This window comes from Rhamphochromis longiceps, linkage group LG14, assembly GCF_057381845.1.
Source record: "Rhamphochromis longiceps isolate RC_006_pf linkage group LG14, R_longiceps_female_GT1.1, whole genome shotgun sequence".
NCBI classification, from domain to species: Eukaryota; Metazoa; Chordata; class Actinopteri; order Cichliformes; family Cichlidae; genus Rhamphochromis; species Rhamphochromis longiceps.
The window spans coordinates 1794266-1815812 of record NC_140570.1 but is presented as its reverse complement, the minus strand read 5'-3'; the positions used below and the strand labels follow the sequence as shown (position 1 = coordinate 1815812).

General features: G+C 39.6%; 3 protein-coding genes across 6 annotated transcripts in view; 2 read left to right on the top strand and 1 right to left on the bottom strand.

Moving 5' to 3' along the window:
• tex12 (testis expressed 12) overlaps nucleotides 1–21547 on the top strand; it is a 73948-nt gene that overhangs the window by 16428 nt on the left and 35973 nt on the right. The gene's annotated exons all lie outside the window — the stretch shown is intronic.
• LOC146653387 (carotenoid-cleaving dioxygenase, mitochondrial-like) overlaps nucleotides 1–21547 on the bottom strand; it is a gene marked incomplete at its 5' end in the record, with an annotated part of 28034 nt that overhangs the window by 5161 nt on the left and 1326 nt on the right. The window contains one exon of the mRNA XM_085380497.1: nucleotides 21373–21533. Within this exon, the coding sequence (XP_085236623.1) occupies nucleotides 21373–21533 (161 nt within the window). The remainder of the gene's footprint in view (nucleotides 1–21372; nucleotides 21534–21547) is intronic.
• Nucleotides 8345–16950, top strand: LOC146653388 (sterile alpha motif domain-containing protein 3-like). Of its 2 annotated transcripts, XM_085380420.1 has the most exons (10): nucleotides 8345–8446; nucleotides 9545–9629; nucleotides 12300–12414; nucleotides 12749–12937; nucleotides 13022–13109; nucleotides 14006–14167; nucleotides 14279–14488; nucleotides 14956–15121; nucleotides 16089–16168; nucleotides 16320–16950. In XM_085380420.1, the coding sequence occupies exons 2-10, from the start codon at nucleotides 9548–9550 to the stop codon at nucleotides 16620–16622; spliced, it is 1395 nt and encodes a 464-aa protein (XP_085236546.1). In that variant the 5' UTR covers nucleotides 8345–8446; nucleotides 9545–9547; the 3' UTR covers nucleotides 16623–16950. The 2 variants fall into 2 exon arrangements, with proteins under 2 accessions (XP_085236546.1, XP_085236545.1); XM_085380419.1 differs by lacking the exons at nucleotides 14006–14167; nucleotides 14279–14488.

Sequence of the window (21547 nt, the reverse complement as noted above, 5' to 3'; positions counted from 1 at the left end):
TAGACTTTGTTCTCGGAAGTCAGTTAAATTAAAAACAAAAACAAAGACACAGCGGCCAACAGCGCTGTACATAACGGTAGATTGGTGTGTGGTAAAGCAAGCGAATAATGCAGAAAAGAGGGTTTTTAGATGGGAAACTATTCTCGAAGTACAGAGAGAGACAGAGAGCTCTGCAGGAAGTGATTTTACTGTGGTGGAAGCAAAACAGCAAAAGTCAGAGAGAATTCATGACGATGTTTATGTGAAGCGAAATGTGAGGCTTAGTTTGGATCTTCTTTTGCTACTGGTTCAGTCAAATTTGTTTGGAGAGAGACAAAGCCTACAGCTTCAAGCAGAATCGAGCGCAAAAAAAGATGTAAACACAAAGCGTGGACCTGCCAATGAATCAGAATCTGTGAGCTGTTGGCTTTTTCACCCGAGTGCTCGTACACGGACACGCCGTCAGGGCTGAAAGCCGACAGCTCACTGATTCTGATCCGCGGGTCCACGCTTTGTGTTTACGTCTTTGTGCAGAATCAGTGTACCTGCTCTCATTTACTGTTTAAGCTGTTTGGTGGTTGTCGAAATTTTGTAAGGTTCAACCTGAGATTCTGGCATTTCGGGTAAAATAAATTTATATTTAAAAATCGATTTATGATTTTAATGAATCGATATCACATTATTAACCTCCTAGGACCTGGTGTCCACATATGTGGACATCGCATTTTGGGTTGTCTAGACCAAAATACTGAATTTTGCTCTACAAGGGCCTGATATCCACTTACAAGGACATTATACTGCCACTGTTCCATCAAAATTTAAAACGAATATCCTCATACGTGGCTCTCATTTTTCTTAGGAACAAAAATCGGGTAAAAAAAAAAATCTGGTGATTCTTTGTTTTTACATTCATCGGGCTCCAATATGCCCAATTATCAAAGAGAAATTAAAAATGCATACCGTGGAAGAGTTTGGGTCTTAGGAGGTTAAAGCTAGAATCAATTAAAATCGGAAAATCGATAATCAAAACCTACCCCTAGTTCCAACATTGGTTTTATGCAGACAGATGGGGCTGTAAGTAATCCAGAAAAGTTGGAACACCTGTGGGAATTATTAGCACCAGCTTTCAAGGCTTGATCAACCTCCATTGCTGCAGATCAGCTTTAAATCAAATGCAGGACCACTCAGACCGCTGCTTTTGAGTCCAGCCAGTCCTCACAGACCCTGCTTTTCCGGCTTCACCACATCCCAGAAGATGCTGTGAAGCAGCCCCAGGTCACTGTCATAAGGTTTCCACCCGCAGACCGGCCAAACTGAGCTAGCAAATCAAGAACTGCACTCAGATGTGTCACTTCGCCAACCACTCAGCTATCCTAGACAGTTCTCAGCTATACTAGATAGCGTATCCTCACAATATGACTTCATCTGCCACCAGGCTGTCATCATTCGAGGCCTCCCCTGGCTATTAACCACCAGTCTTAAACACAACTGGAAGTGAGCTCTCTGTTCCTTCTGACCTCCACCATATTTGCCATTGCCGCCACCTTTGAAAGTCCGCCCAAGCTTCTCTGGCCAATTGTAAACATACATCCTGCCAACTAGGTCAAAAGATGTGGTTGTCCGCTAACAGCATTCCATTATGTACTGAATCAAAAAAGGTTCTCTCCAAATTTCATTTGTCCCATGATCACTCTTGTTTCTGTTTACCTAAATTTTCCCAGAAATATGAAGATTCATAATGTCTGAGGTCCACGAACCAGCTGCTCCTGGAGATTCTGTTATCCAGGTTTATAACCAGAGGCAATAGAGCCTGTGGTGGCTCCTAATCTTTCAATAACTTACCTTTTCACACTGGAGCTGTCCAGTCTCTCAATCATTTTAAAACACTTTGAAAACCCATTTGTTCTTGCTTGCTTTTAGGTTTAGTTGAACAGAATACTGTGATTTTCATGCAATTAATTCTCTTTTCGTTTGGCTCTCAGCAAAGGCGGTCGCACTTTTTCTCCTCTCCTCTCCCTTATCTTCCCTGTTTAGCTCCTCATGTCCTTGTCTTGTCTCGTGTTTTTTTATTACTTTTCCCTGGAACATTCTCTCTCTCAGTCTGTTCTCTAAAACCTAAAAGAATTATGGATTGGATCAACTGGTCCCTAAATGCAATTGACACCCCTTTCTCAACGAGAAGTCTGGGCTTGGGTGAGCCTGAGTGCTGAAGCTATCTACCTATTCGGAACCATGGTAACAGGGTTCTGGCGGATCGGAGCTGGCTTGGCCCTGACTTATCGAAGAATTAAGAAAGCAGAACCGGCTGTTCAAACCCCCACGAGGCTGCCCGCTGGGATTGGAACGATGGGAGAGGCGTGAGTTTCTCAAAATGGGCTCATTGAGTCAGCACGGATAAGATCTTGGAGAGGCTACGGCTGCTGTGAATACTCAGAATAAGATCTCTGACTGCAGACTGGATACATCTCGGAAGGGCTCGCTCGGAATAAGATCTCTGGGCACAAATTGGATGACATCTTGGGGAGGCACACTGCCGTGAGTTCTCAGAAATCGGCTCCTTGAGCACAAGAAATGACAACATCACAGAACGCAATATGGCGAAGCTCACAGCTCTCCAACGGGAGATTGAGAGACCAGTGTTGGACTGTAGAACTGCTTTGAAATTCATGAGCTGTTCGCACTGAAGTAAAAAGCACCATCACTTCATGCATTTTAACGTTTTCTGTTAAACCAGTAGCTACAAAATCCTTCATTTCTCTTTCTAATGAATCCCACCAAAAGTGAGAACTGAGTAAGGAAATCGTTCTACTCAAGCCGGGATAACATGAGAACTTGGACGTGTGACTCCAATGGAGCACCGTGGTGCAGGGGGAGGCAGGGACGAACTGCCTCCTGGGAGGTCTTGCCCCGTGTCGGATGGTGTCTTTGATTCCCCAGGCCACCAACCTTACAGGAACCAAGCTGGATACTGGCACGCTCTGGGGAATTGATGCTGGTGGCAAACTGGTGAGAGAGAGAGCATTAGGCTTGATGTTCCTTGGCCCTGGGTGGTAGGAGATGGAGAAGGTAAAGCATGCAAAGAATAAATCTCAGCAGGCCTGCTGGACGTTTAACCTTTTTATCTGTTCTGAGATATCTTAAATTCTTATGATAAGCCCAGTTCATGAATAGTGCTCTGCCCCCTCTAGCAAGTGTCGCTATTCCTCCAAGGCTAACTTAACAGCCAGAGATTCCCGGTCATCAACATCAGTTTCTCTCAGCAGGACAGAGTCTGTGAGAAAAGAATGCACAAGGCTGGAGCTTGCCCTGGGGACCTGAACGCTGCTAAAGCACGACTGTCACACCACTCCCTGATAACAACTGTGTTGAGTCTGTTCCTTCCCATTCCATGCAAGGCCACCTGGGTTGGCTGGTAGACTGTTTACTTAGCCTAGCAGGGCGAAGGACACTGTCTCAGCTGAACTATGAACACGCACACACATACACTTACACTGATAAGCACACACTCATCCCCCTCTCTTTCCAAACGCCTTCGATGCTTGTTTCCTGCGGGGGAACACGGTGGGTCTATGTGCCGCGCTGGAATGGTAGCGCTGTGCAGGGCGACTGCTGTGTTCGCTTCGGATTACTCCTCACCCCCCACCCAATCCTATGGCTTGTCATGTCTTTCACAAAGTTGTGCTGTGGACATATGTGCTTTTTTTGTGCAGAGGAGTTTTTTTTGTTTCCTGTTCTCATGCTGTCCTACCATGGAAGCACAGCATGAGTAGAGGTCTCTTTTTTTCCTCTTGTAGTTTCCCACTGTAGTGTACATTTCAGTGTTTTTCTGTAACGCTACCGATCTCTGACCTGTATCCCCATGTAATGTCTGTGTTGTGTGTGTGCGTAAGCTCGGGGGGGGGTGTCCCATTTCACTGGAGGGCAACCTGCATGTGGCGAATAAAGCTTTGATTGATTAATAAAACAAGTAAATAAAACTTTAGATTTTTTGTTTATATTTATTGTTAATTTAGCAAGTGTTTTTATACAGTGTATATTTTATATAACTTGCACAGCACTTTGGTCAATAGAGGTTGTTTCAAAATGTGGTATATAAATAAACTTTGACTTGAATTGATGTTCATGTTTCCCATATCAAACCTGTCCACACCCGTCCATTGGGAACCAGTATCATCGCCGTAAATTTGTAAAACTTTAATTGTAATATTTTCACTGTAAATTAATTCACTGTTATATTTTAAGAGTTTCGGTCTTTTAGGTTTTAGTTTCCACTTAAATTCTGCTGTTGGGGCTCTGTGACACCATATGGGCACTGGAGTTAGAGATTTGTTTGCACTGACTAACAAGTGCCCGAATACATATGGAGCATTTCTTAAATAAATAATATAGCCTAGAATAACGTATTCAGAAAAACTTTAGGCTTCTGTTTGGTGGGGGAAATTATATTTCTTTGGTGTTACTCACCACTTAAAAGCACTTGAGTGTCTTTATGAATTACACCCATGCAATTTATAGGTGCAGCTTAATGTTGTTTGAATTTTTTTTTTATTTTTTATTTTTGACATTTTTTTAAACTTTTATTTAACTTTTTTTCCCCAACAAATATAAGACTGGTTCACATCCAAAATAATAACACTACACAGCACTAGAATATTACAACATTATGTCCATAACTGTTGTCCTCTAGGATCCAGTTTATAGGTTACTCCCAGTGCTTCCAGTGGTCTCTTCCATTTGTCCACAAAAATTCGGGAGCTCCCATCAATATAATGTCCCAGCCTAATCAGAGTCATAACTTCAATGATGAGCGACTTCCATAGAGAAATTGAGGGAGGCTCAGCCCCCACCCATCTCAACATAATGCTTTTCCTGGCCAACATTAACAGTGACTGAATTACATGCTCATGTTGTACCAGTGAGACAGGAATATATCCCAATATACACATTAATGGGTTTTCTGTCACCTGATGACCAATGGCTGTACTAATATTGGCGCAGACCTCTTTCCAAAATGACTGAATAATAGCACATTCCCACAAGCAGTGGAATCTAGTGCCCACTCTGACCTTACACTTGAGACAGTTTGGAGATATTCCCATATTATACTTACTATAAATATATGGAGAAATATACACATTGTGCAAAATTTTGTACTGCAGTTCTTTAAATCGGTTACAAACAGAGATTTTGGATGGAAGGAGCAAGATTTTGTCCCATGCCTGTATATCTATTTGACATTTAAGCAGCGTCCCCCAAGATTTTCTCAACCATGCCAGTTTATCCACGATTAGGGCATAAATCTCGGAATAAAACTTTGATACAAAATGTTTATGCTCCCTATTATCCAGAAAAAATTTCTCCAACCGAAAAGAGGCAGTTGAGATTCGTAATGTTTTAGCATTTTTTAACACATAATTTCTCAATTGCAAATACTTATAAAACTCAGTCTTTGACATAGAATACTGGGACTTCAAGGATTCAAATGATTTAAACTCACCATGTTTAAAGAGGTCATAAAACCTCTTTACACCTACTTTATGCCATCCCACAAAGCTTGACCCTATGTTTTGTGGCAGAAGGTCTGGATTATTTATAAACGTTGACAAGATATTAAACGGAAGACTACTGTTAAAAAATTTTCTCCGTTTTCCCCACGTCCACATAGCATTATATATCAGTGGGTTATGCTTTATTACGTGAGGTAAGTCATTTAGACGTTTCCCTAAGAAGTTAACAGGTGAGGATGGTTTACATAATACTTCCTCAATATTTAGCCATGGCAGATCAGAATGTTCATGTATCCAGGAAGAAAGAATCCTCGCTTGTATTGAGAGGACATAATTTTCTATGTTTGGCGCTCCCCACCCGCCCAGATCTTTCAGTAACTGTAGTGTCTCCAATTTAATTTTGGGTTTTCTTCCTGCCCAAATGAAATCCACCATAGCCTTGTTAATTACTTTAATATCTTCTGATTTCAAGATTGCAAACAACATGCCTGTGGGATATAATATTTTCGGTAGGATTACCATTTTAATGAGATTTATTCTTCCCAAAAATGATATCGGAAGTGATCTCCATCTTGTCAGCATCTCCCGAAGATCTTGAACCATTCCATTAATATTTTCTCTATATAAGTGTCCAACATTTGGTGTAACTTTAACTCCCAAATATACAAAACCTGATGGTGCCCAATGAAAGGGTTTAACATATAAAGGTTCATTATCCCCTCCACTACACAAAGTCATTATAACAGATTTATCAAAATTTACTTTGTATCCAGATATAAGACCAAAATCCTTGATGCACCTAATAAGAACGGGTAAAGAGTTAACCGGGTCAGTCAGTGTCAGAAGAATATTGTCTGCATAAAGCAGAATTTTATGTTGTCTATCCCCAATTTTAACTCCAAGAACACTTGGATTTTGTCTAATGGCCATGGCCAAGGGCTCGATGGCCAAAGCAAATAATAGTGGTGACAATGGGCTACCTTGTGCTGTACCTCTGCTCAGTGAAAATGGGGAAGATAACAAGCCGTTAGTTAACACAGATGCTATTGGCGATTTGTATATAATTTTGATCCACCCCAGAAAGTTTTTTCCAAACCCAAATCTTCTCATTATTTCAAACATATATTCCCATTCAATTCTATCGAATGCCTTTTCGGCATCCATAGAAACAACAACCCCAGGGATCTGATGAAAATTTAAAAAATGAATAATATTAAATAGGCATCGAGTATTATTATAAGAATTCCTCCCCTTAATAAAACCTGTCTGATCAGCATGCACGATAGAGCACATTACTTTTTCTAGCCTAAGAGCCAGTATCTTTGAAAGTATCTTATTATCAGCACCAAGAAGGCTAATAGGCCTGTAAGATGAGCATGACTCTGGATTTTTATCTTTTTTAGCTATCAATGTTATATTAGCCTGGTACATAGATTCTGGGAGTTTCGATTCTTCAAATGCTTTATTAAAAACCCTTAATAATAAACTATTTAACTTCATTTTCATTACCTTAAAAGATTCTACTGGGAAACCATCTGCCCCAGGACATTTCCCTGACTGGAGTGCAGATATAGCTTTATCCACCTCTATCATTGTTATGGGTGACTCCAGCAGGCTTACCTGATCTTCAGAAAGCTGAGGGAATACTAAGTCGTTTAGGAAGAAGCCTGAGTTAAGCCTTGTTATGTCCATCTCAGATTGATATAGGTTTGTATAGAATTCTCTGAAGCACTCATTAATCTGACGGTTTCCTACTTGTCTTTCACCATTCACATCCACAATAGCTGTGATAAAGGAACTTGATGGAGTATTCCTTGCAAGACGAGCCAGAAAGCGGTTAGGCTTACTAGCTGATTCAAAAAGCCATTGTCTGGCAAGAAGGACATCTCTTTCAGCCTTTCGCATTATCAAATTACGCAAAGATGTCCTGGCAATATTAAGCTCACTTAATGTTTCAGCTGATTTTGTTACATAGTATTGTTTCTCCAGCTTTTTGATATTATTCTCGATCTCTAACTGCCTTATTAATCGTTGCTTCCTTTTATGACTTGTGTATGAAATAATCATCCCTCTCATGTAAGCCTTATAGCTATCCCATAAAGTTCTCGTGTCTATCTCCTCTTTATCATTTATTTCTAAGAATACTGTTGTTTGCTCTGTTATGAAATGTATAAATTTCTCATCCAAAAGAGACAGTGTGCTCATCTTCCAAGACCTAGAGCGCTCAATATGTCTCATGGGTTGAATGGTTAAGACAACACACTCAGAAAAATTATGGTTCTTAAATGGTTCTTCAGATGTCTTCATGGTTCTTTAAAGAACCATCATACGTCAAAGAACCTTTTTATTTTGTGGATGGTTCTTCAGCTATTACAAATGGTTCTTTAAAGAACAAAAGGTTCTTCATCCTTAGCTATCTGAGTTTGTTGGTGTAAAATGGCATAAATAATATTCACTTTAATGAGGGTTTAAATTATACTGTGTGTTTTGTTTGTGTGCCGGGGGGGGGGGGGGCAGATGGTGGGATACTGAATATTCAAATTAAAGTTCGAAACACTTGCTTAAAAATATTCTGATGGCAGGGGTGGGTGCCAAAAGCCTGATATATATATATATGATATATATATATATCATAATGATAATACTAGTTACTGTGAACTTTACAAACCACCCAGCAGTAAATAATAATTGCACATGTGATCTGAGTACTTGTTTATCACTGCGCAATTTATTATTATATGTGTCAAGCCAAATAAATGACAGGGAGAGAGAGAGACGTTAGAACACGTAGTACAACCAAAGGGGGGGGCAACTGTAGGGATGCGCATGCGCACACAGATCGCGCGAGCCTTGAACTTTCTAACGGAAAGAAAACTTTCTCTCGGACGTTGCCAGTGGATAACAGTCTTCAGTACCTGCTGGTCTTTAAAGGATTCTGGATTCCTGGACTGTTGGAAAAGGTAAAACATTTTCATAAAACCTTTTTATTGTTTTGTTTTTGTTACTCGTCATTGTAGCTTGCTGTTAATGTTGTGCTAACAGTAATGGTTAGATACGTTAGCCTTTGACGTTAACGCAGTTTAGTATCTGGTATAAAGAACTGTTTTCCTAACAAAACCACTGTTACAATTAACCCCTGGAGGGTCTTAGAAAAATGCATACACTATCGGTCTTAGAGCCACAAATCGACCCAAGACTCTCCAGGGGTTAAGTGAAGGTGCTCCCAATTAATTTGGCCTGTAAAATATGTGGCTATATTGCGTGCTGCGTACATAAACTAATGTCAGGTAGACAGATATTAAAATTAATAATATGGTTAAAGTCACCAAAATGGCGCCTGAAGCCTGTTGTGTGAGCTCTGTGTCTGGTCTAGAAACTCAGAAATTCAGTAGCCTGTACTTTGAATTGTGGAGTAGCTGTATAAAATACAGCAATGCATAAGTGTTTTGAATAAACAGAAATGTGACACATGAGAAGTTGTCTTTGACTGTTACTGTATAACTTATTTTCAGAGTAGTTGACAAATTATGCTCCAGTCATTTGATGTTACCAAGATAATGTCCGTTTTTATTATAGTTAAATTTTTTTTATGTACATTTCATTTATCCAACATCATATATTAGGCAAAAAAGAGGTCATTATACTAACAAGACCAGATAATCGAAAGCATAAAATAATCAATATTTATCTGAAGAAGGCTTAAAAGTTAGAATAAACAGTGGTATAGTGGTTAGCGCTGCTGCCTCACAGCTAGAAAGACTCTGTTCAATTCCCGGGGTCAACCGGGTGCCTTTTTGTGTGGAGTTTGCATGTTCTCCCTGTTTCTGTGTGGGTTTCCACCCACAATCCAAACATACATATCTGAATGACAACCCTGCCATGGACTGGCAACCTGTCCAGGGTCTACCCCGCCTAAAAAAAACAGCTGGGATAGGCTCCAGCACCCCTCCGATCCTTATGATGATAAAGCGGCTTGGAAAATGAATGAATAAAAAATAAATAAGTTTTTGATGTCACAGAATAAAACAATGTAATGGCATTTTGTTTTGTTTTAACAGATCATGGCTCAGCAGTGGACTGTTGGAGAAGTATCTCTTTGGCTTGGGGAAAATGAATTGGCAGATTATCAACAGGTCTTTGTAGGTGAGCATTTCTATGGATGTGCCATATCAGTGTCCACAGTGCTCCACAAGAAAACCAACATATGAAAAACTGCTGAAACATCAACAGATATACCATGAAAGTGAATGTGGATTCTTCATTGTCTGCAGACTAGAAGACTGTCCCAGAAAGTTTTTGTCTGTGAAATCTTTGAAAAATCACACAAGGAAGAAACATAAATATCAGAAACAAGGATTAGAGTCTGCCCCAGACTGTGACCCTGTCATCCAGGAAACTGTTGAATTTCCCCAATCATCTGAACGAACTCTGAGTGAACTTGTAGAGAACTTTACAGAGACTGTGAGAAAACAACTGGCATTGTTTTCCTTGAATCTTCAAGAGAAAAGTATTGTAAATAGAAAAGTTCAAACATTTGTTCTTATTGAAGTAGAGTCACTTTTCAAGTATTTTATTGAAAACTATAGGGAGATATTTTCTAAATGTTTGCAGACTCTTAATTTTGATATATCAAGTTTTCATTATATTGATGACAATAGTTTGGTAGAACATTGCTTCAGTGCAGTCAGCAACACATATCAACTAGACAGATACTGTGTTGAGAAATTAAACCTGTTTGAACCTGTTGAATGTATCCTGGGGATAGATCCTTTTACTGGGAAACAGGACACTTTTCAGTATATGCCACTTCTAAAAGTCTTAGAATTAATATGTAATGATCCTAACATTTTAAGACAAATTTTTAGGCCAGAATCCCGTGCTCCTGAAACCTTAACAGATTTTAGTGATGGGAAAATTTACAAAGAAAGTGATTTTTTTAACACAGACAACCCACATTTGAGAATTCAGTTGTACAGTGATGAATTTGAAGTTGCTAATCCATTAGGATCAAAGAAACGTCTACATAAAGTGTCTGCATTTTATTTTACTTTGGGAAATATTCCACCAAAAGACAGATCTGTTTTAAGACATATTCATCTGTTGATACTTGTCAAACATAGATTGGTGAAAACATATGGATTTGAGAAAATATTAGAACCATTAATTTGTGACCTACAGGTTTTGCAAGAACGTGGATTACGATTAAAATTTGAAGACAGACAGTACTGCATCAAAGGTGGTCTGGCCACAATATCTGCAGACAACCTAACCTCTCACACACTTGCAGGTTTTAGCTGCTCATTCAGTAATGGTAGAATATGCAGGTTTTGTATGTGTCATTACAAGGACCTGTCTAGGATCATTAGTGAGGGAGATTGTGTTCTTAGAACAAAGACTGTTCATGCATACCATCTGCAATGTGTTGAAGATGACCCCCACTGTAGGTCAGTGTATGGTGTAACTGGCCCATGTGCCTTCAACAAGCTGTCATATTTTGATACCACAAATGCATTCCCACCTGATGTAATGCATGATTTTCTTGAGGGGGTCATTCCTCTTGTTTTGAAGTCTGTTGTAAAAGCCTTGCACGAGGACAAAACCGTTACTATCCAAGAGGTGAATGACAGCATAAGGACTTTTAGTTTTGGACAGAATGACTGCACCTCCAAACCTGCTCTAATATCTGAGAAGGTAGCACTGGATGGAAATATCTCTGGAACTGCTGTTGAGAAATGGACATTATTTAGGACTCTGCCTTTCGTCATAGGCTCCAGGATTGAAAAGGGTAACAAGTTTTGGCAGCTTTATCTTTTGGTTCGAGAAATAGGAGAGATTATTCTTGCTCCAACCATCAGCACTGACTGGATTAGTAATCTACATGAACTGATCACTTACTTTTTGACAGATTTCATCAATCTGTTTCCTGGTGTGTTTACACCCAAGCTGCATTTTCTGCTACATTATCCTCAGCTCATCCTTGATTATGGGTCACTCCGCTCTCATTGGTGCATGAGGTTTGAAGCCAGACATCAATATTTCAAGACAGTAGCAAGAATCACCAATAACTATATTAATATTTGTCAGACTTTGGCAAAGAGGAATCAGCTTCGTCAATGCTGGGAGTGGCAGCCTGAACGGATCATCAGGAGCGATCATACACAAGCAGCAGTTAATAACTTATCACTTCAAGAACTTCCAGTGAACTTGCAGATTTGTTTGCAAAACTTGGAGACAGCCGTTACTGTGGATGAGAAACTCTGGACAAGTAAATGCATCATTTTAAACTCTGTAAAATATGCAGTTGGAGATTTCTTCATTTTGGAACTTGTGCATGCAGAGCAAATTCCACTGTTTGTGAAAATAGTCCTGATTGTGTATATCAGGGCCAACTGGTTTCTTGTTGGAAGACTTTTCACAACACTGGAGTTTATAAGACACCTTCAATCATACCACATCAGAGAGACTGATGATCTGTTGATATTCAAGCCTGGGGATGAGGTAGACTTTCATGCTTTGGACGCATACAGATGTGATGGTCAAGACTTCATTACACTGATCCACTGACCTTTTAAGGCAGTCCATACCAAAGTTAGGTAAGATACATCCTAAACCATGACTTTTTAGTTAGGAGTTGTCAACCACTGTTAAAATGATTTTAACCACTTTTTGGCTATTCCACAGGTCTGTCATCATCTATAGTCACTAATGAACTCATAGCTGTTTTTTTAGTAATGTTTTATAATATTTTTATTCTTTATCTTCGACATGCTCATTTCTGTTTTGATCGTGTCTTATTGTTTTTCTGTGCCACAGACAATGAAATCGATGGATCGACACTTCTGCAGATGACTGAAAGAATGAGTGAGCGTCTTTTTCCAAAAGTGAAAGACCAAGTGAAATTTTTGTCTGCTGTAGAGAAGCTGAAAGAGTGAGTCTTAAGTTGACTGGTTGATTCACTGAATTGTACATTCATACAATCCAGTGTTTCCCCTCCCCTAGGTTTATGGTGTTGGAGGGTGGGGGGCAAGGGGTTGACGCAAGCCCTGTTCTGTTTCTCCAGCGTTGATGTGCATCACACACCCATTTACTTTCAAATTGAAATGTCACAGCCACTCTTACTCTCTGTTATGATTCTGTTTCTGTAGTTCAGCAGCTGTTATTGTACGTTTTAAATATGCGGATATTCCTGATGCAGGACACAAGGACACGTATATTCATGTCTTGTAACAAACTCTAAACATACTTCTTACTTCTTCTTGCAGTGGAAGGCAACACAAAGAAAAGCATACTGTGTCAGCACTCCAACCTATGTTTAACTGCAAAGTGCAGTTTCCTCCAGCTGTGCTCACTGCGTTGACCAATAAAGATGCAGCACTAAAGTCACCCACCAAGAACAGACTCAAAAACATGCTTATTCAAGCACTGTTTGACCACTTGAGTAATGAGACAATGTAAGTCTATATATAATTAAGATTTGATCCATTTAAAATACAGTATGTACATCAGAATTTAAGTTCATCATTCAAAATTTGCAGGTATCCCTCTCTTGTGCAGTATGTAGACCTTCTGAGGACTGTCCTTCTGAGTTTTCCTTTTTTGAAGGAGAGTTATGGCTCTGGATATGTAAGTATTCCTGAAAAGCAAACATTGATACAATTGTCCAACAAATTGTCTTTGAATTGCCCAATTATTGGCTAATGAGTGTAACATGCTAACATTTTCATTGCTACATATTCAGAGGTTATCTGTTCCCTTGTGGCCACTACAATACAAGTATTAGTATTGTGATTTTTGAGGCAGATGTCGTGCAGTATGGTCAAACAATAAATAAAATATCAATTGCTCTTTTAAATTAATTGTTTCATTTCTCTGTGAATTCTCAAGTGAATGGTGTGAAATTCAGCATTATATTAGCTCTGTTTGCCTTTGTATCAGGATAGTGTAGTTTTTGTATTTAAAAAATTAAATTTGAAAATAGGGCAGGGATAGCTCAGTAGGTAGTGTGGTTATCCCATGATCGGAAGGTCGGGGGTTTGAATCAACTGAACGGCTACCCTGAGGTACCCTTGAGCAAGGTACCGTCCCTACACACTGCTCCCCAGGCGCCTGATTAGTGGCTGCCCACTGCTTCACTGAGTGAATGGGTTAAATGCAAAGAGAGAAATTTCCCTGTGGGGATCAATAAAGTATACATTATTATTAAAAGGTAGAGGTATTAACATATAGACTGAAAGATCATGACGAGTATGCTTGTAGGACATATTGCCATTAATACTTTATCTACCTTTTATAGTGTATTTAGCCAATCTAAAGTGCTCCAAACATTTATATCATGTGTTCGATCAACTCCTAAGAGTTAAAGAAGAGATCTGTAAATAGGAACTAATTAGGTTATGACATGATTACAGCAAACCTACCAGCTTTATGTCACTCAAAGTTTTCTGGTAAATGTCTTGCATAAAGGGAGGACCTAGTTGCACCTATTTATGAATAATTAGTTACATTTTTATCATTTGTAGGATGCTCTGCATGAGTCTCTCAGGAACAAGTTTAAAAAGGAAAGAAGACCACTAGTAGACGTAGAGGAAATTGAAAAAATGAGACAGAAATACTCAGTTCCAAATTCAGGAAGAAAAAGATCATCAGATATCCAGCCCTGTATCCTTTTGAAAAAAACCAAGGCAAGTTAAATATGCTCAATGTTTGTTTGCCATTTTAAATTGTACATAAAAGTTAAAAGTATTGTTTGTTTGTTTTTTCTCTCAATATTTGCTAAACTTTTTAATAACCAGGATATCAATCCTCTTGACGATGGGGAGGATGAAAGGAGCACCGACCAACATGTATCAGTGATTAAGCAAGAGTGCCAAAAAACTAGGCCAAATGTGGATGTCATTCAAACGCACCTCAGGAAAATACAGAAGTACAGAACACACTACATTCTTCAGCATACTACTGAAGAGGTTCTACGAGAATTCCCATGTCTCACTATCCCTGTTGTGGTGAGTGTTTTATCAAAAACTGCAGCAAAAAACAACAATAACAATAGTGCACAGCAAAAACACGAATATGTACTGATGTGCTGCACATTTATACAGACTTCTAATAATCATGTACCTACAGGACAGGCAAAGTGACTGACTCAGCAGATTTCATGAGTAATAAAAGTACACTAACAGAACACTAACAGAAATTGCCACATTGACTATGTCTTTCTCTTTGGTTTTATTTTCATGCTACAGGATAATTTTGGACTAATCTGATGCCAATGATAGTTTTTTGGGAAGAATAGTCTAAACATCCCTTTTGCACAGCAATGTGTACTTGAGAATTAAAGTAAGCAAATGCAAAATTATAATTTCTTCTCTAATGATAATTGATGTGTGAAATAATGATTGTTCTGGTTTGCTATATAATGGTATATATTATGGTACAAAGCTAATATGTATATGTTTATCCTTTATTTTAGCTTCTTGAAGAGGCTTCCATGTTACTTAAAACTGATGTGGACAAAAAAGTAATCCGAGGATTCAGTAAGTTGGCAGCGAAGCTTGTGTCAATAGCCCCAAACAGCAACCTTAAAAGCCTCTGCTTAAAATCTGTTGATGAGAGCCAGACAGACACTGAAAGAAAAGGTGAGGGCACTTGGCAATAATGAGCAAAAACATTTTTAACTCCTATCTCAGATACCACTTTTTAAGGTTTCACATACAGCACATTAGTAAACACAGTGTCCCTTACAACAGCGGTCCCCAACCCCCGGGCCTCGGACTGGTACCGGTCCGTGAGTCGTTTGGTACCGGGCCGCGAGAGTTGAGGCTCAGGTGTGAAATGTATAGTTTTTCAGGGTTTTTATCGGTTTTCAGCGTTATTTTGTTATCGTTTTTATCGTTTACTCGGTTTTCCTGGGTCTTTTCACGTGTGTTATGAATAAATTTTCTTTTTTTCGGTACCGGTACTAGTTTTATTTTGTTGTATTTATCCGCGACACCTTAAAGGCCAGTCCATGAAAATATTGTCAGGCATAAACCGGTCCGTGGCGCAAAAAAGGTTGGGGACCGCTGCTTTACAATATCCACAGACTGACATTTCTCCTGTCTCGTCTCTGCAATGATGTACTTTAAGATTTAACTGATATACCCTCGATGCTATATGTAGCATCGTTACATATGTAGAGTCGTTACTATACAGTTCCACCAGTTCTTTGAAGGAGAGTAGGTGTGGATTTCATCAAAAAAACGATTAATTACACCATTATTCGAATAAGTCAAGGAAATACTCTATGAAGATTTTCAGTCATTCACACAATGTTTATCCCAAAAAATGTTCAGTGGCAGCTAGACTTGCTTTGCAAGTTCTTTAGGACTCAAATTATTTAAAGCTAGCAACTTACAGAACTGAACAACATTCTGGGGGTTTTGTATAAATGCTTAACATTTACACTGAATTACACTGAAAAGTTAATTAGGTATACATTTACTGCACTAATGCTTATGTTCTGCAAGACATTCAACTCCTGATAAAGGCACTCATATGGCCTTTACACCTTTGTATTAACAAAATTGGCCAGAAAATACTTACATATTTCTCTTTATTTTTCAGGTCAGATGGTAAACACAGCTGTTCTTCTCCTGCCATCTATTTTCAAAGAAAATGCCTCTCATCTCTTCGTCATAAATAAGGTAAATTTATATATTTTTTGGTATGGTGGGGGGGGGGGGGTCTTGAACAAATCCAGTATTTTACAGGAGTTTTATACTTTCATTGGGACAGCTGTTGTTTATACTTATTTAAACTATACTCCTCATTTCAAGAATTTAATTTCTGTTTCAGGATCCACACAGCCCGATACCTACAATCGTACTCAGCAGCAGTGACGGCAAGCCCTTGAGTGATTCAACTGAGGTCAATGTCCAGATGGATGGACAAAAAAGGATTCTGGACAGTGGGGAAATGGACATTTCATTGGCGATGGGTATTGTCTTCTCCCTGTACCATGTCTACAATGTTGCCTATCCAAGTGAACTAAAAAAGACATTTTGCTTTTTGGAGGCATTTGTTCTCAACTTGGGAACTCTGACTACACCTGTACCAGTAGCTGTGCAAAGAGTGGCAAATGCATTAAATATCTCATAGATTGCCAGCATAGTGCAGGTGAGAGACTGAAATTATCCCAGTGTGGACTAACAAAGGACCATGAGTCTCACATTAAACTTAACTTACATAACTTAAGGCTGCAGTTCATTGATAATTTAAATAAAAAGATTGTTCTTGAAATAGTTTTACTGAAAATGCAAACATGCTGATGAAAATGTGTTGTTTAATTGTCTGTTATGAAAGTATTGCTATTTCTAATGTAAAAATTGTTGTTTTATCTATAGTATAATATTTATATGTATTTATAGTAAAGATATTTAATTATTACTGTTTAAATGACTTATATGCTATTATTAGTAGTGGTGTTGTGCTTAGCATTAAAATGTCTTTTTCTGTAATACAAAGTGCCAATAAACCATTAATATATGTCTATGTGCTTGTATTTATTTTACCCTACTCAAATTCAATTTATGATACATTTTATTTTGAAAGATTTAAAATGGTTCTTTAAAGAACCACTCAAAAATGGTTCTTTAAAATGGTTCTTTTAAAGAACCATTTGAAGGATCTTTTTAAAAATGGTTCTTTGAAGAACCATTTCTTTCAGTGGTTCATTGAAGAACCTTTAAAGGTGCCCCAAAGAACCATTTCTTGATGGTTCTTTGGGGCACCTTTGAAGGTTCTTCAATGAACCACTGAAAGAAATGGTTCTTCAAAGAACTTTTGTTTGAAAGGTTCTTTGTGGCACCAAAAAAGGTTCTTCTATGGCATCAGTCTAAAGAACCACTTTTAATTCCAGTTGGCACCTTTATTTTTCTGAGTGCAGGAGCATGGTCAGAGAGACCTATATGACCAATATTTACCTGCTGAACTAACTGACTGATACACTTGGACATAAAAATATAATCTATACGAGATGCTGACAAGTGAGGGTTAGAATGGAAAGTGTACTCCTTAGATAGTGGATTATAGTGTCGCCAGACATCTATAAGGTCAAGCTCATTTATAATTTGCCAAAGGGCTTTGGAGTTTTTGGTCAAGATAGATTGTGGGGGAAATGTATCCATTTTAGGGCATAAAACACAGTTAAAGTCACCCGCTAATATTATATTAGCACAGTCCATGTCCACTAATTGACTAAATAATACCGTGTAAAATTCGCCATCCTGTGCATTCGGCGCATATATATTACCTAGGAGAACAGTTTCCCCATGCAACATCCCTTTAACCAATATATATCTTCCTTCATTGTCCTTGTGAGTGGCTATAACGTTGAAGGGAAGATTTTTGTGTATAAGGGTAATAACCCCCCTTTTATTTGTGGAGTAGGATGAGAAAAAAATTTGACCAACCCATTCTCTACAGTATTTTCTGTGTTCATCATCTGTCAAATGGGTTTCTTGCAAAAAAGCAATGTGAGTCAAATCTTTCTTCAGAGAATTTAAAATGGACTTTTTTTTCACCACATTGTTGGACCCTTTAACATTCTAAGTACTTATCTTAACTGACATATAGGAAAAGTAATGTATATATTGTGCTGTTTACATATTTAACCAAATCTACATTTAACCAGTCTGAGCCTATTAACCAAAATAATTGAGCATAAAACAAGAACACTGGTTCCCAGCAAAACCTGAACACAAAGCCTGGAAGCCTCAACCCTCCCCAACACAAATAACACAAAATAACAAAAAATAAATTACACATCTAGATGTACCCTACTCTAAAGTACAGCTGTGGGGGGCCACAAACGCGTAACATCCCTGCACTGGAGTCTATGTCAAAAATCAAAGTCTCTATACCTTAGCTCATTATCAATACTATAATGCTGTAAGCCTCGAGTTTGTAACTTACGTTACAATGACGCTGTCGTGCACCAACAGTTTATTTAGGTCTTGGCAATTTGCTCACATAGTCCTTGACGTCCTGGGTGGTCGCGAGGGAGATGCTGGTGCCATCGGGGTTAAATATTTTAATGATGGCTGGATAAAGGAAGGAATATTTGATCCCCGCCTCTCGGAGAGCTTTACGCGCATTCGCCGACTCCTTTCTCTTTCGAGCCACCTCGGCGGAGAAATCCTGATAGAAGGATACTTTTCCTGCCTCTGTGTTTACGGTACCTTTAGCCCTGGCAGCCTGGAGAATCCTCTGTGTATCGGTGTAGTAATGAAGCCGGACCAGTACTGCACGCGGTCCCTCCGTGCCGGTAAGCCTCATAGGTGGTCCAGTGCGATGGGCTCTGTCGACTGTAATGGCACCCTGTTGAAGGCCCAGGACTTCTGGTATCCATTTTTTTAAAAACTCCACTGGTGCTCTACCCTCCGCGCCTTCCTTTAACCCGACAATCCTCACGTTCTGCCGCCGGCTCTGATTCTCAAAGCTTTCCAGACGCTCCATGGCCTTCTTAAGCTGGGTCTCGAGAGCGGCAATACGTGGCTCATTTGTAGCCGTGACATCTTCCAAGTCCGAGACCCGCTGCTCCACTGTTTCCATTCTTTCTATCAGATTGTCAAATTTCTCAGTGAGCTCGTTTATTGGCTTTATGACTTCGGATATCTTGATATCCATATACTTAGATATGTTAGAAGTCACCTTGTCCACAATCACGTCATCCCGCAGTGTACTTAGTGCATCCTCAGCGTCGCACATGGTCTTCTTTTCGGGGCAATTGCTAGCTACCAGGTCACTGCTAGCTTTTGCTTTGACTCCACGTTTGCTCATTTCTCTCTTTTTGCTTGATCCAGGGTGTGCGAAAAACTCGTCTAGAGACATTATATAGATATTTGAGGCAACTTGTTGGCAAAAATGAGCTAAAATACCAATATTTTACAGCTGTCCAGTGCAGAGCTCATAAACTCACGTCTGCTCAGCTCGACGCATCACGTGACCCCCGCCTTGTTTGAAAATTTTATACTCCATCTTCTTGCTAAATATGGAATCTATATTGGTATTTATTCAATTTGAGCACTCAAAATACTTTTTATGTACAGTGGGGCAAAAAAGTATTTAGTCAGCCACCAATTGTGCAAGTTCCCCCACTTAAAATGATGACAGAGGTCAGTAATTTGCACCAGAGGTACACTTCAACTGTGAGAGACAGAATGTGAAAAAAAAAAATCCATGAATCCACATGGTAGGATTTGTAAAGAATTTATTCGTAAATTAGGGTGGAAAATAAGTATTTGGTCACCTCAAACAAGGAAAATCTCTGGCTCTCACAGACCTGTAACGTCTTCTGTAAGAAGCTTTTCTGTCCTCCACTCGTGACCTGTATGAATGGCACCTGTTTGAACTCATCATCTGTATAAAAGACACCTGTCCACAGCCTCAAACAGTCAGACTCCAAACTCCGCCATGGCCAAGACCAAAGAGCTTTCGAAGGACACCAGGAAAAGTATTGTAGACCTGCACCAGACTGGGAAGAGTGAATCTACAATAGGCGAGCAGCTTGGTGTGAAAAAATCAACTGTGGGAGCAATCATCAGAAAATGGAAGACATACCAGACCACTGATAATCTCCCTCGATCTGGGGCTCCACGCAAGATCTCATCCCGTGGGGTCAAAATGATCATGAGAACGGTGAGCAAAGATCCCAGAACCATATGGGGGGACCTGGTGAATGACCTGCAGAGAGCTGGGACCAAAGTAACAAAGGTCACCATCAGTAACACACTACAACGGCAGGGAATCAAATCCCGCAGTGCCAGACGTGTTCCGCTGCTGAAGCCAGTGCATGTCCAGGCCCGTCTGAAGTTTGCCAGAGAGCACATGGATGATACAGCAGAGGATTGGGAGAATGTCATGTGGTCAGATGAAACCAAAGTAGAACTTTTTGGTATAAACTCAACTCGTCGTGTTTGGAGGAAGAAGAATACTGAGTTGCATCCCAAGAACACCATACCTACTGTGAAGCATGGGGGTGGAAACATCATGCTATGGGGCTGTTTTTCTGCCAAGGGGACAGGACGACCGATCCGTGTTAAGGACAGAATGAATGGGGCCATGTATCGTGAGATTTTGAGCCAAAACCTCCTTCCATCAGTGAGAACTTTGAAGATGAAACGAGGCTGGGTCTTCCAACACGACAATGATCCAAAACACACCGCCCGGGCAACAAAGGAGTGGCTCCGTAAGAAGCATTTGAAAGTCCTGGAGTGGCCTAGCCAGTCTCCAGACCTCAACCCCATAGAAAATCTGTGGCGGGAGTTGAAAGTCCGTGTTGCTCGGCGACAGCCCCAAAACATCACTGCTCTCGAGAAGATCTGCATGGAGGAATGGGCCAAAATACCAGCTACTGTGTGTGCAAACCTGGTAAAGACCTATAGTAAACGTTTGACCTCTGTTATTGCCAACAAAGGTTATGTTACAAAGTATTGAGTTGTATTTTTGTTATTGACCAAATACTTATTTTCCACCCTGATTTACCAATAAATTCTTTACGAATCCTACCATGTGGATTCATGGATTTTTTTTTTTTCACATTCTGTCTCTCACAGTTGAAGTGTACCTCTGGTGCAAATTACTGACCTCTGTCATCATTTTAGGTGGGGGAACTTGCACAATCGGTGGCTGACTAAATACTTTTTTGCCCCACTGTACGTTCACACAGAGCTGTAGTCTATTGACCAAGTGCTTTGTGGAACATTTAAGCCATACTCTGAGTGGGGCAAATTCAAGGGCAACTTCTGATCAGTGCATGGGATTATGATGTATGTGAATACATGGGTTTACAGAGTTGGTTACAGAATGGCAAAAAGCAGTAAAGAAACTCTGTTAGAGTTAGTCCTACCTTCCCAGTATGTTTGTGGATCAGATGGAAGATTGTGTTGAGTTTGGGGTCCCAGAATAAGCCATCACTGATACTTTTTCTTCGTAGCTTGCCTGTCATAATCTTCAGCAGGTCCAGCTTGATGGGCTGTTCAATGAACACCACGTAGTTCTCAGACATTGCTATAACGAAATGA

Excerpts from the sequence above, each read along its gene's own strand:
- LOC146653388 (XM_085380420.1), top strand. The coding sequence starts at position 9,548 with ATGGCTCAGCAGTGGACTGTTGGAGAAGTATCTCTTTGGCTTGGGGAA. Across the intron at positions 14,168-14,278 it reads TCCTTTTGAAAAAAACCAAG|GATATCAATCCTCTTGACGA; the intron begins GCAAGTTAAATA and ends TTTAATAACCAG. Across the intron at positions 16,169-16,319 it reads ATCTCTTCGTCATAAATAAG|GATCCACACAGCCCGATACC; the intron begins GTAAATTTATAT and ends TTTCTGTTTCAG.